This window comes from Vombatus ursinus, unplaced genomic scaffold, assembly GCF_900497805.2.
Source record: "Vombatus ursinus unplaced genomic scaffold, bare-nosed wombat genome assembly UNPS02000580.1, whole genome shotgun sequence".
NCBI lineage: Eukaryota > Metazoa > Chordata > Mammalia > Diprotodontia > Vombatidae > Vombatus > Vombatus ursinus.
Window position 1 is genome coordinate 8,623,465 of NW_020940358.1, and position 14,235 is coordinate 8,637,699.

Sequence of the window (14,235 nt, forward strand, 5' to 3'; positions counted from 1 at the left end):
CTCCAACAACAACAAACGTTGCGAATCCCACCCACGAAGTTCATTCAACTGAGTAAGGTCTCCGTTACCGAGAGCAAGAAGTAGAAGAACTGCTCCAGAAGGCCCCAAAGCCACAGGGTGCTCCCCTCTCTCTGGACGGTCAATAGTACGTTCCAGATCCCGTCGCTGGCGCACGGCCCCTTACGCTCTCGGGCTGCCTTACGCCAAGTGCGTACGGAAAGGCCAGCTGGGGCAAGTGGGGCTCGGCGGGGAAGCCAGTCGCAGACGCCGCTGTGAATCGTGAGCGCCGCAGCGCTGCGCCTGGCGATGAGTGTGCGCTTTTGAGTCTCTCTTCGGTTGGCGTTAGGTCGGAAGCTCAGAGCCGGGAGAGCAGTTGGTGGCCGTTGGCTGTTGGCTCTCTGTGGTAGTCTTCTCACCCCTCCCAACCCGAGCCAGGCCCCAGCGCCCCTTCTTTCCCCTCCCTTTCTCCCTCCCTTTCTTTCCCTTCTTCCCTCCATCCTCCGGAGCCGGCGGCTCCCGCCTCCCCGAGGGAGATGAGTTACGATCGGGCCATCACGGTCTTCTCCCCGGACGGGCACCTCTTCCAGGTGGAATACGCGCAGGAAGCGGTGAAAAAGGGCTCGACCGCGGTGAGGAGCGGGAGCGGGAGCAGGCCTGGGTCGCGGGGACGCCGGGGGCCGGAGAAGAAGGGGACGGGAGGGGAGGGCGGGAGGCCTGCGAAGCGAGGGCGAGAGAAGGGGGACGGCGGCCGCGGCTGTGAGCCGGACCCGGGCCCGGGCCCGAGCCCGAGCCGACCGCCTGGCGAGCCTAGTGACCTTCCGGTGTCTGGAGATCTGGCGTCTGGGAATAGCGCTGCACATGGCCGTTCGCCGGGCGGGCCGCAGGCCCCGGGCCTCGGGCCTCAGGTCTCGGGCCTCGGGCCCCGGGCCCGAGGCTGGACGAGCCTTCCGGGATTCAGCCCCAAGGAGGCCGGTCCTGGCGGGGCCTCTGTCGCCAGAGGTGTTTATGACATTTTTCTCTAAAGAGAAGGGCGCGTGTCCTGGGCGTTAAGGGGAGCGCGGGGCTCCGGGTTGTGTTGGGCCGCGGCGGGTGAGGTAGGCCTCGGCGGGGGGACTGGGCACGGCCTCCGAGGAGGCTGCACGGCACCCCACCGCTTTGCTGACTCCATCGGGAGAAGCGCCTGGAGCGGGGAAAACCCACCTAATAGCTCTGATGTGTGGATTCTGTAACAGAACTCCCTGACTGTTGCGGCAGACAAAGAATCCCACAAACATGCAATTGCCCTCAGAAATACCTTTAAAAGTCATTTCGATACATTTGTGTATGTTTTATGAGATGTCTAACTGGAGTCTTCTTCTAGATGTACTTTGAAACTAATTGTGACACCCACCCATCCCCAATTTAATGTTTAAAATTTTTTTGCGTTTAGGGTTTTGAGTTCACGTGATTTATGGAAACTGAAAGAGAAAATAGATACATGGTTTGCCAAAGGCCACTGGAAGAGATGGTGTTTGATCTTAGTAGAAATGTAAAATTCTGTCAACTAATTCAGTTCTGGGATACCTGTTTTTTCTCTCACTTTTGGGATATTAATGCTGTGTATTCCATCACTTGATGGTTGCAAATGGAATATATATTCCATTTTTGCCAATAAGTGGGAAATGTTATTTGCACTTAAAAAAACACTTAAGTCACTGGGCTGGCACTGAAGATACAATGAAAAGTCGTAATTGCTACCCTGAAGCAGCTTGCCATTTAAGAAGGGGAATATAAGTATCTTGTTATTGAAAGTGTTTCTGTCTTAATTCGAATGCGCATAGTTCCTATACCAAGGTACTAGGAGTCCCCTCCTTTGAGTCAGTGTAAGTGTTGCTTTGTTGTAGGTTGGATTTTCATAAGCTGTGTTTCGAAACACCACTTTGGAATTGCTTTAGGATGTGGGGAAATTTTCTTGATGTTGGTCTGTTGAAGAAAAGAAAGAACTAAGTCAATTATGTGACCTACCGATTTATTAGGAAAATCCACTTTCCTAAAAAGTCTGAAGACTGAAAATTGATTTCGTTTTAGTTGGAGGCGTAAAACAAGGTATTCTAATTGAAAATGGAATTGGGAGCAATTGGGAAAAACAAGACCAAATAAATTTGCTTTCGTTTTTATGGTCTTTCCTACTCACTTGGCTTAGATAACGAGGCTACCTACCATTGTCGTATCTGAGGATTAGTGAACTTTATTTAAAAACCTGCTGGTAATTGTCTTCCATGGTGCTTTAGAAAGGGAATTAAAAGAGCTAAAGAAAAATGATTGTGAATTATTAAGGTTATCTTTCCTTCTGTTGGCTTTCAGTATTCTCAAAAGCAGGTTAATTGCCTTTCCAAAGCATAGTCTGAGATTGACTAAACTTGCCATCTTTGTTGGTTTCACTTTTGCACTTGAGATTGGGAAATCTGAGTTCCAAAGGAACAGTTTTATCAAAGTTGCTGGGACTTGATGGTACAAAGAGAAAAGCTAGCATTGACCCAGTCCAGGAATCAAGTGGACAGTTCAAGACCAACATTCTGACTTAATTGTGGCTTTTTTTTTTTTTAAGCAAGTGAGTTAGATGGACAGAACACAGGCAGCCCTTGAAATTTACTGATTTCTCCTTTGCCAGGGAAAGCAGTTATAGTCAAAGATACAGATGACTATAAAGCAAAGAATGGCATTTAGACATTACCGTTACTAGTTTCCAGAACAGGCTTTGGACTAATAATTTATTCATTCCTGGGTCTGACTTTTCTGCCATAATAAGCCCTTAACTGCTGGATGCTTAGTGTCTGGTTGGCCTCTCATGTATAATTCATTTTGTGCCTAATTGTGTGTCTCATTTTGCCCAATGAAATTTTGTACTATAACTACATTAGTGCCATTTTTGAGATAAGATTCATTAAGTCTAAAACACTTACTAGTTTTCAGTGTTCCTCAAAATGTGTGATGCTTTTCTTCATCAACTAGGGTTTTGTGTACTAGTTCATGAGAGCGGGGTGGAGAGAGGTAGGAATTTTGAAAGTATTTTCAGCTTGTGAGACAAAAATTCTTGTCTTTGATGTACAAGATATAGTTACTATTCTAAAATAGGAAGTAACTTTTACTTTCAGGACTCAATTTTGCCTTTTCCTGAGTCTATTTGCCTGGGTAATGGACCCATTTTTATTTATCTTTCTGTTTTGAATTTGGGACATTTTTCCTAGAGTTTTCAATGGTTGATGGAAGTGTTAGTAAAAACCCCAGTAATTATCTTCTTTACTGATACAAATATAAAAAGGAAACATTTGATCCCCAAATAAAATGTTAATAATTAAACATAATTGTCAGTCTTTTGATACATCATGATATAGTTTGTATATATAGGGGTGTGGCAGTGCAGCACAAACTATGATTTTTTTTTTTAATTTCAGGATTTGGTTATTTGGTTATATTCAGAGGAATGGGATTAAGAATATTTTATTTGAATATCATAGTAAGAATATTTAAAATGGAGTAGCCATTAAGACATCATTTCATTTTAAAGAGCTTTTTAACTTGAGAGTGCTCCCTTGGAGAAAATAACGCACTTAGTAAAACTGAAGTAGTACAGATAGGGTAAGGCATCTCAGGATCATTTCTTTCTCTTAATTATAAGTATGAAGAAACTTAGGAAATTATCCCTTAGCAAGTAAAGTATTAGGTGCTTCCAGTCATTAGTATATAAGATATCAATATTTGGTAAAGTTTTATAAGTAGACCCTTTGGATGAGAAGCAATTGAACTAAACAACCCTGTGTTTGATAAACCTGATAACAGGAGGTGGTGGTGGTGGTAGAGTGGGGAGGACTCCCTATTTGGCAAGAGCTGCTAGAAAAATTGGAAGGAAATTTGGTAGAAATTAGTTATAGATCAACAACTGGCCATAATAGAGTCAAATAGAACTACAACCTGAATATTAAATATCACACCCTTTAAAAAATCAGAAGATAACCTGGTCAGGTCTTTTTTACATCTGTGGATAGGGAGAAAAAGTTGTAGGCAAACAAGGGAATAGAAGTTATTACAAAAGATAAAATAATTTCAATTATAAGAAATTGAAAAGCTTTATCAATCAGTACAACTAAGATAAGAGAAATCATCAATGGGGGGAATCTTTGCATTCAAACATCTTTGTTATAGGTCTGATATCCCAGGATATATAAGGAATTAACATACACATATAACAGTAAAAATAGTTTTTCAGTGAATAAGTGGTCAAAGAATATGAACAAGCAGTTCTTAAAAGAATTGCAAACTTAACCATATGAAAGGTTGCTTCAAATCACTGTTAAGAGAAATGCAAGTCAAAACAATAATCGGAAGTTTCACCCAGAGAATTGGCAAAGATGGGAATAATCAATGTTGGAAGGAAAGATGGGCATACTAATTTTTGGTTGGTGTAACTGTTAAATTGGTACAGTCAGTCTGTAATGAAATTTGGAATTAAGTGAAGAAAGTGACTAAATTGTCTGTGCCCATTGATTCCAATGCTGGGCAATTACTCCAAGGAGGTCAAAGATAGAAAGGCCTAATATTCTCCAAAATATCTATAGCAACGTTTTTTTTTTGTAATATCAAAGAACAGAAAACAAAGAAATACACATTGATTGGGGAATGGCTAAATAAATGGTGGTACATGAATATAATAGAATAAACTGTCATATGAAATAAAGAATATGAAGAATATAGCACCACATAGGAAGACACATAAACCAATGCTAAGTAAAGTAAGTGAAACTAAGGAAAACGGTATACACAATGACTACAACATGCAAATAGAAAGAACACTAATTTTTAAAAAAATAGACCACATAAAATAAATGTTGCCAACCTTAGTGGCAGATATTCAGTTTGCCCAAGATGGGGAAAGAAGTTAAATACCCAGGGGGGTGATAAGTAGTGAGGGCCTTGTGGATGTACTCATATGGCCTAGGAAGGCAGCCATCTGAGGGCATGCCCTGCATTGGTATCTGGGTCTTAGATCTGCATTGGGCATGACAACCTGAGACCATTTTTATCGAACTTGTTGAATTTATTGAAGGTTGGTGTACGAGGAAAAGATATTGTTGTTCTTGGTGTAGAGAAGAAATCAGTGGCTAAACTACAAGATGAAAGGACAGTGCGGAAGATCTGTGCTTTGGATGACAATGTCTGCATGGCATTTGCAGGTATGGTTCTTAGGAGACAATAAGCATTCTTGTTCTGTGGTGTCTTCATATTTTTTAATTTTTTTAATTTAATTTAATTTTTTTTTTTTTTTTTTTTGGTGAGACAGTCGGGGTTGAGTGACTTGCCCAGGGTCACACAGCTAGTAAGTGTCAAGCATCTGAGGCCGCATTTGAACTCGGGTTCTCCTGCCCATATTTTTTTTAAAGAAGGCTTTGTGGTTAAATTGAGGATGACTTGCTTCAGCAGGACAAGTAAATTTGCTAATTGTGTAAAATAACATATCTAAAGAAACTTAGTTGTGGATCTAAAGAGAAAAAAAGGCATGGCCATGTTGTAATTTGAGTGTGACTCTCATTCTTAGTCAGTAAACATTTATTATGTACTCATTATATGCCCGGCACTATGTTAAGTGCTGGAGAATACAAAGAAAGGAGCTCACAGTCTATTAAGTAGCTGCTGCTGCCTTCCTTGCTAATACATAAGCAATACTGTTTCTTTTATACTACATGAAATCATCTCTGGATATAAGGATGCTGTACCTTGCCTTCTATTTTCAGCTTTTTATAATCACTTTTCTTCGGCAACTGTGTCATCAAACTATTTAAAAAGCAGGTCAGTCTTTCCAGAGCATACTCATGGGGAGAATTTAACTTTCGTGTTAGTGATAGAACTTGTTTTAACTTAAGCAAATATAATGGATGAATATACGCAAAATAGAAATTAGATTGGGATTATTTGCTTCACAACAGGGTTACTTTAATTAGAAAACTCACAGAGTACATTATAAAGTATGCTGTAATGCACCAAAAAGGGATTTATTAAGTGGCACAGTGGATAGAGTGTTGGACTTAAGAGTCAGAAATGCCTGAGTTCAAAGCCTGTCTCAAAACACTTACTAGCCATGTGACCCTGGGCAAGTCACTTAATCAATCTGTGCCTCAGTTTTTCCATCTCTAAAACAGGGGTAATGATAGCATCTGCCTCACCAGGTGATTGTAAGCATCAAATGAATTAATGATCTTAAATCTTAAAGTGTCATATACTATCATCATTATTTTTAGAGGCAGGTAGCTAGGTGCAAAGTGGATAGAGTGCTGGGTCTGGAGACGGGAAGATTTATTTTTCTGAATTCGAATCTGGCTTCAGATACTTATTAGCTGTGTGGGCTAGTCACTGGACAAGTCACTTAACTCTGCCTCAGTTTCCTCACATGTAAAATGAGTTGAAAAAGGAAATAGCAAATCACTCCAGTGTCTTTGCCATGAAAACCCCAAATGAGGTCATGAAGACTTGGATATGAACAATTATTAGAGGCAGCTAGGTGGCACAATGGATAGAACAGTGGGCCTGGAATCAGCAAGACCTGAGTTCGGATCTATGTAGCACAGTGCCTGGCACACCATAGGCACTTAATAAATGTTTGTTAATTGATTGGTGGAATCCAGACTCAGAAACTTATTAGCCTAGTGACCCTTGGCAACTTCTGTTTGCTTCGGTTTCCTCAAGTGTAACATAATAATAATAGCACCTACCTCCCCGAGTTGTTGTGAGGATCAAATGAAATAATATTTATAAAGTGTTCAGTATAATGTCTGGTATGGAGGTGCTTAATAAATGCCTATTTCCTTCCTTCCTGTTATTACCATACAGAAGAATGTTTGTGATTGTGAACTCAGGTGTATCTCTATGTGCAGTGCTGCTCTGCTTCTGTATATAGCTGAGTTCCTAGTGAAAGATGACATTAAGGGGCAGCTAGGTGGTGCAGTGGATAGAGCACTGGCCCTGGAGTCAGGAGGACCTGAGTTCAAATCCAATCTCAGACCAGACACTTGACACTTACTAGCTGTGTGACCCAGGGCAAGTCACTTAACCCCAGTTGCCTCACCAAAAAAAAAAAAAAAAAGATGACATTAAGCTTGTAACCAGTCTTTCTGGGTTGCTTCTTTAATCTGCATACTTCTTCTCTAGAGGAAAGGGGGTGAGATTAGCACTAGTTTCAGTAATTCTGCATGACTTTGATGCTAAGTTTGAGCTGCACTAGTTTTGGACGAGGATAACAGAGAATCGTGATTACATTTTGCAAAAGATTAAAGATGAAACTAATATCATTTTCTTGTTATTGAGCCAAATGAAAAATTTGGGTCAGACTAAAGTGTCTTTCTCCTGCTTGTAGGGCTTACTGCTGATGCTAGAATAGTTATAAATAGGGCTCGTGTAGAGTGCCAGAGTCATCGGCTCACTGTGGAGGATCCTGTCACGGTGGAATATATCACCCGTTACATCGCTAGTCTGAAGCAGGTTTGTTTCCAAGTTCTATACTGAAAATGTTCTCTCCAATGATCAGTTTATATGGGGATTTTGAACATAGATTATACTACTTTGTAAATGAAAACAAAGGTGTTTTTTCCCCTTTTGTTGCATGTTTCTTCTGATTATGTATATGTCTAGTTCATTTGGTTTTTTTGTAGAGGGTCTTAAAGGATCCTGTGACTTTTCTCCTTAGAAAAGACAAAATTTTAAACTTTCAGTTTAATCATTTACAAGTTGGTAAAATGTCATGTATTTTTTTACTCAGGCTTAATCAATTTTTTCTGAAAGCAAAAGTGTTTGCTTTTGACCTTAATGCAGATGCTTTACTACTCTGAGGTAACCAAAAGCTTAGATACCATAATCTTAATCACTACAGAAACCTGTTTACTTCTGTGGCAAAATATAATTGGCCCTTAAAGCTTCTTTCCTCTACACAAGAATCTTTTTTTTTTTAAACTAATCTTTGTAGAATGTTCGTTTTAAAATCCATCACCTTGTACTTCTGCATGACTGAGACAATGGATTTGTCTTTAATAGGAATCCAAGTACTATAATGAAGTTGAAAGATGAATAAACAGGGAAGAATAAGAGCTGAAGCAATCAGTTTACTTTTGTCATCCTACTGCAAATTTTCAAAAATGGCCATCACAATTCATAAAATCATTTCACTATACTTGTAGTAAACTGAGCCTGTGTCTGAAATGGCAATTTTTGCCTTTTTTTTTTTTTTTAATTTCCTTCAGGTCTTTGCTGGGTTCTTTTATGTTAATATTTTGTGATGACAGGAAGGCAAAGCAAATGTGTTTTATTTTTCCTCCCAACTAGCGTTACACGCAGAGTAATGGGCGCAGACCTTTTGGCATCTCTGCCCTTATTGTGGGATTTGACTTTGATGGAACTCCCAGGCTTTACCAGACAGACCCCTCCGGCACATACCATGCATGGAAGGTGAGTGATTAGCTGAAAGGAAAGATACAGAATAGTCTCCTGCAAAGCCTTATGAAAAGCGTTCTGTCTTTTTTCCTCAGTGCTATTTACAATTGTTGCACCTTCAATTCTGAACCAGTAAATGGTTAAATAAAGACTAAAATGATCTACTATATCATAAATTTTTTTCTCTGTATTGTGAAAACTACATACCTAGAAGATATGCCCAAAACACCTCTAATGATGTAGCAGTGAAAATTGTGAAAAAATGTAGTTGGCTGTGATACAATTAACATATTGTATTAATGCTCATATGATCCTATGGCAGATTTAGAGCTGGAAGGGAGCTTAGGTGATAGTCTATCCAACTCTCATCTTCTAGCTGAGGAAACTGGCAAAGAGAGGGTGAGTGTCTTGCCCTGAGTTACTTAGATCATAAGTAGTAGAAAGTAGTAAGGAAGATGAACATTTTACAATTTCATTTCTTCTTGTTTTTTGATAACAGACCTGTGTTATTGTATTCTGGGAAAGAGAGAGTTTTAGCTTTCTGTTTAAATAACATTCTTTGCAGGAAAAATTAGAATTTCATGTCTTGAAGAGATGCCTTCTATTGCAGGTTATTCTAGAAGTGCTGGCATGTGGTTGCCTTTATTAAGCTCCTTACTAGGTCACTGTTGATAGATATGGCTATAAGTAACAATAGCTGAGTATAATTTTGGTAGGGTGGAAAAACATTTCTCCAAAACCCTCCCCCTCCTTTCCACCAGTAAAGGTGATATCACTGATCTGTCTGGTACCTTTGACAGGTGGAATGAGGTATATCTTTAGTCCCCCTGACTTTTCTACTTAGAAAAGTTAAATTTTTAGCTTATATTCTAGTCATTTGTAGGGTTAAATTATAGAAGTGCTTGCTATAGATTTTTTAAATTTTATGTGTAAAATTACAGCCCTCACTGTACTCCCGTTGAATTCCCCACAGTACACAATCCCTGAAAACAGCAGAATGAAACAATATTAAGGGTGATGTCAACTAAATGCGCAATAGTTTTCAACAAGTTTGTATTCTCTAAGTTGGTATAAAGTTAACCAGTGGTTTTGATCTGGGTTTTGTTGTCATTGAGGTAATGTGATTTAGTGGCTTATTAGCAAAGTTCAGGCACGAAGGTGCTTAATGTTTATTGACAATTATCAGAAAGAGCCCTGAACTGAATCAGATGATCTTAAGTTTGAGTCACAGCTTTGCCACTAATTTTTCTCTGTGACTTTGGTAAAGTCTTCTGTGGGCCTTAGTTTCCCCATTTGTAAAAATAAGAGTGGGAGAGGAGAGGAGGAGGTAAGACTTAGATCCAAATGTAGACCAAAACAGATTAAAAATATTATTGGGAAATATTTAACAAAATGAAAATATAATAGAACAAAGAGGATGTTAATTAATATATGGTTTTCTAAGTCAGTATGCAGCCGGCAGGGATCCTGATGTACAGTTTAGTAGCCCTGTTTCTATTTGAGTTTTGACACCATTGGACTAGATGATTTCTAAGGGTCCAACAACAGGATGATTCTATATACGATGACCCCCACCATCAGTAGGGCATACTTTTTGAGTTGATTCCAGTGAGTGTAATTGCATTGGTATTTTTGTCTGGGTTCTCCTGTAACCCTCAAGAACATATTTGCATTTCAGTTTAGATTAGGTTAGGAAATACACTGCTAGGCAGCAACCTTAGAAATCTTATCTAATCCCTTTACAGATGAAGAAACCAGGCTAGTGACAGAGTGATTTCACCTACATAACATAGTAACTATACAGATCTATTCACTCCTAGTCATTGTGGTTTCCCATTTTTTTGCACCTGGGGTAGAAACGTGTCCCTGAAACTGACTCACACAAGGATGAACCCAAGATCTTAGCCAATTGTACTTAAAAGTGTGTTTACTGGATATTTTATTCCTTCTTTGTTTTTTCGAATTTAACTTCAGCGTGGTGAATGACACGTGTCTCTTTCAGGCTAATGCTATTGGTAGAGGAGCCAAGTCTGTCCGTGAATTTTTGGAGAAGAACTATACTGATGAAGCCATTGAAACTGATGATTTGACCATCAAACTTGTTATCAAGGCCCTTTTGGAAGTGAGTTTGATAGTGAAAAAGTTTCTCTTTGTTCTAACTTGCTTTAGAAAACTAGGCTGCCATGATTCCATTTTTCCTTTTAAGCCCATGAGAAACATCATTTAATAGTCTCTACCAATCATATGAGCATTTATGAGGATATGAGGCCATAACATTCCATTAATTATTGCTTACACATGCTTTTCTACTATCTTATATGTAGTACAGCCAATTCTCCATCGGTGCCGGGATTAATATTTCCTTTTTGAAACATCACAGTTCCTTCTCAGCCTTTCTGCTATTGCCTTTGGGAAGAGGCATTTCCTTGTTAATTATCATCTCTAGCAGAAAAAGGAATAGGAAAAACCATTTTATTCCATATTAGCCAGTTTTTGTCTAGTACAGGAAGCAACACGTTTAAAAAATGTTGTGGAAAATATGTGAATTTTGGTTATCCATGTAACTCCTGCTTTGGGTCTTAGTGATACCTGTTTAGTTCAAACATGCTTAAAAACACAGACACACAACACACATTAAATAAGGGTCATCTAGATTCTTGTGTCATTGTGGAGGAATAGAGAATACAAGTGAGGGAAGGTGAGACGGAGCAAAAACGTCCTTACACTCTTTTCTTTTTCCTTGTTCCCTATTCCCTCCATTCCTATTACAGGTGGTTCAGTCAGGGGGCAAAAACATTGAACTAGCTGTCATGAGGAGAGATCAGCCTCTTAAGGTAAATACCAGAGTTTCCTATTTCTTCTTTGGTCCATCCAAAATCTTCTGTTTACTAACCCAAAGACCTGAAAGTATTTAAAAAGTTGGGGCTGCCTAGCTTTAAAGCGGGGTTTGTTTTCTTGCCTGTTAGCCCTCCCTCTGGGCACTGTGTTGACTTAGTTGGCTAAATAGATACACTGTTCAGGTCTATGCCAGTTGCTTTCACAAAACAGCTGGTGGAGAAAAACCACAAAAGACTCTAATCAACTGAAAATAGGTATTCAAGTAGTCAGGAAATGTGGATAATTTCATAATATACTATCATAAAATATTTGTGATTGCTGTTAAGTTGGCTGAGGTATGCCATATAGAGTGTTGCTCAATTTGGAGTTAGTGTGCCTAGGTTTGAATCTAGGCTTTGTTACTATCTGTGACCTTAGTCAAGTCATCACTTAACCTGTCTGGGCTTTAATGTTCATATTTGATGATCTCAGGTATGATATAAAAAAAAATTTCCCCACTTTGTTTATTTCTAAAGTGATAGGCTGAGAGTCAAATCTGTCTTGCAAAATGATCAATAGTTGGGGCAACATAGCATCTCAGGTTTCCATTTCCAAATATGAAAGGGAACAGATATTCTAATTTGGCTTTAGTGTGGTAGTTTTCTCCATGGAGAATTGGGAGGAAGGGATTTCTGGCCAAGACTTAGGGCTCAGGACTTATTAAGATGATAATAGATGGAATCTTTCTTTTGTTAGATTTTAAATCCTGAAGAAATTGAAAAGTATGTGGCTGAAATTGAAAAAGAAAAAGAAGAAAATGAAAAGAAGAAACAAAAGAAAACATCATGATGAATCAACTATCCGGTTGCTTTAGCTATGTTTTTAATCCATTCAAATCATGGTGATTCTACAAATGACAAGTAGGCAGCTCCAGTCCATTTATTCATATTGTACCTCCAAGTGACCTACAAAATAAACCTATGTATTTTTTAAGCCTTTCTCCCCCCTTAAACAGTGTTTATTATTTGGACTTATGAAAAAAGATGTTTACAAAAATGCAATTTTTACCACCTCTGCAATTGTATATCTGGATGGTCATTCTTTAGTACAAGTTTCCCTGACCATTACTCATATATCCCTTTATTTGCCAGGCTATACACTAGATTTTTTTCCATTATGATATAAGCATGTGGACTTAACTAGCAGCTCTCTTCTTTAGCACTTTTCATATCTAGCCTAGTAGTTAGATTTGAAATTAAATTTTCACTGAGACTGTTGGGCATTTAAAAGAATTTTTGAGCATTTTCAACAATGAATCTCTTACTTCGAATAGGTTACCACCTTATTAGGAAACAGACCATTTATTGAGACCATACTTATTGGAAGATGTTCAGTTAATTTGATATTTCTATCACTGGACTAATGTTTCTTTCCAGTTTTCAAAACTATTTTTTCTGTCAGTTCATTAAAGGTAACTAGGAGTTTCCAATTAAGTCATCTTGCAAAGAACAGAGGATAATGAACCAAGTGAGCATGGTTCTAGTGCTGCTTTATATTCTGTGCCCCAGGGCACATTAGTTCACTTCTCTAGGTCTCGCCTGAAGATTTGGAGCTCTTTGTCCAAAATTCTCAATCTGTTAAAACCCTCACCTTTGCCACCCATTATGTTGTTTTTGAAGGGTTCATAGCTTTTCTCCCTCCCACCCTATTCCCTAGTTAGGAAAAAAATGAAACAAAACAGTTATAAGCTTTTCATTGACCACTGCTCACTAACTTAACTATCCCAAATTTGGCTCACTTGCTCAGCTAAATTATTCATTGTTTTGTTAGAGGTGATATAGCCTGATTGCCTAACATAGGTACAGCCAGAATGAGTGACATGTTTAAAATTGAATTGCAACACATCACAGGTGAGAAGCTGTCCAGCTTAAATATATTTAGTCTGCACTGGAGAAAAGTAGTGCCCATTCCAACAATTAAGTCACCTTGATTATCAGAGTTTTTGTTCACTTGGCCACAAGAATTACAAATGGTTGTAATTTTATTACCAAGCATATGCAATGTGAAAATCGTTATCAGGCTTAGCCAAGTCTTCCTACTAATCAATAATGTTTGGTTGAAAGAATGAGAATATCCATAGCAGCTATTAAAAAAAAAAAACCCAGAAGGGACAATTTTAAAAGCACACCTCAAAAATCTAGCAACTTATTTACATGATTTCATTGGTTTTGATACAGTACTAAATAAACACATTCAAATCCATCACATTATAAAAAGTTTTTGTTGGCTTCCTCATTGCTCTCTCCCAGAGTGGGCCATCTTTTAAGAAAATACAGTTAACAAGGGTATCCTAGTTCCATGGAAATGGGGAAAAGATAGTATGTACTTTTGTGTAACTCATGCCTATATCCTTCAGGTGTATGTTAATTATGCCAAATTAATGACTAAAGTAACATCTCAACACTTAACACCTAGGTGATAGAGCTAACATTTTTTTATATCATGCTAAGATTATATCTGCTTTTAACAGTGTGATTTAATTGAGCCCTGGTAAGGCCCAACAGTAAGGCTTAACTATCCAACTAGATTTCTAGCATTGGCTTCTTGAAGCCAATTAACATAGATCTAGTAAGATTTGCTTCTCTGGGCCTCACATAAAGAGGCTAAGTCCAAAGTCGCCTTCCTGTTCTAGCAGTTGTTTCACTATTTCCTTAAAGCCAGTATTTTGAGGGGCTTGAACTTTTGTCTCTCAAGAATGGAACTAGTTGGGAGATCTCAGGCTAGTGATTTGCTTAATTGCTTATTAGGAAACTCAACTATGATTGACAGCAGAAGCAGCTAGTTATCTTAGGCTTCATTAATGTTTCATAATATACAAAATGAACAGGCTTCAAATAGGCTGTTCAGGCCTTTGTCTAGAATACTGTTTAGACTTTTGGGTACCATGGGTTAGAAAGGACAAGC

General features: G+C 38.7%; 1 protein-coding gene across 1 annotated transcript; it reads left to right on the forward strand.

Annotated features, from left to right (window-relative positions):
• The first annotated feature begins 274 nt into the window (after positions 1-274).
• On the forward strand, positions 275-13,456 carry PSMA7 (proteasome subunit alpha 7). Its single transcript, XM_027850314.1, has 7 exons — positions 275-629; positions 5,084-5,210; positions 7,385-7,509; positions 8,347-8,469; positions 10,457-10,576; positions 11,226-11,288; positions 12,028-13,456. The coding sequence occupies exons 1-7, from the start codon at positions 534-536 to the stop codon at positions 12,118-12,120; spliced, it is 747 nt and encodes a 248-aa protein (XP_027706115.1). The 5' UTR covers positions 275-533; the 3' UTR covers positions 12,121-13,456.
• The last annotated feature ends 779 nt before the right edge of the window (positions 13,457-14,235 follow it).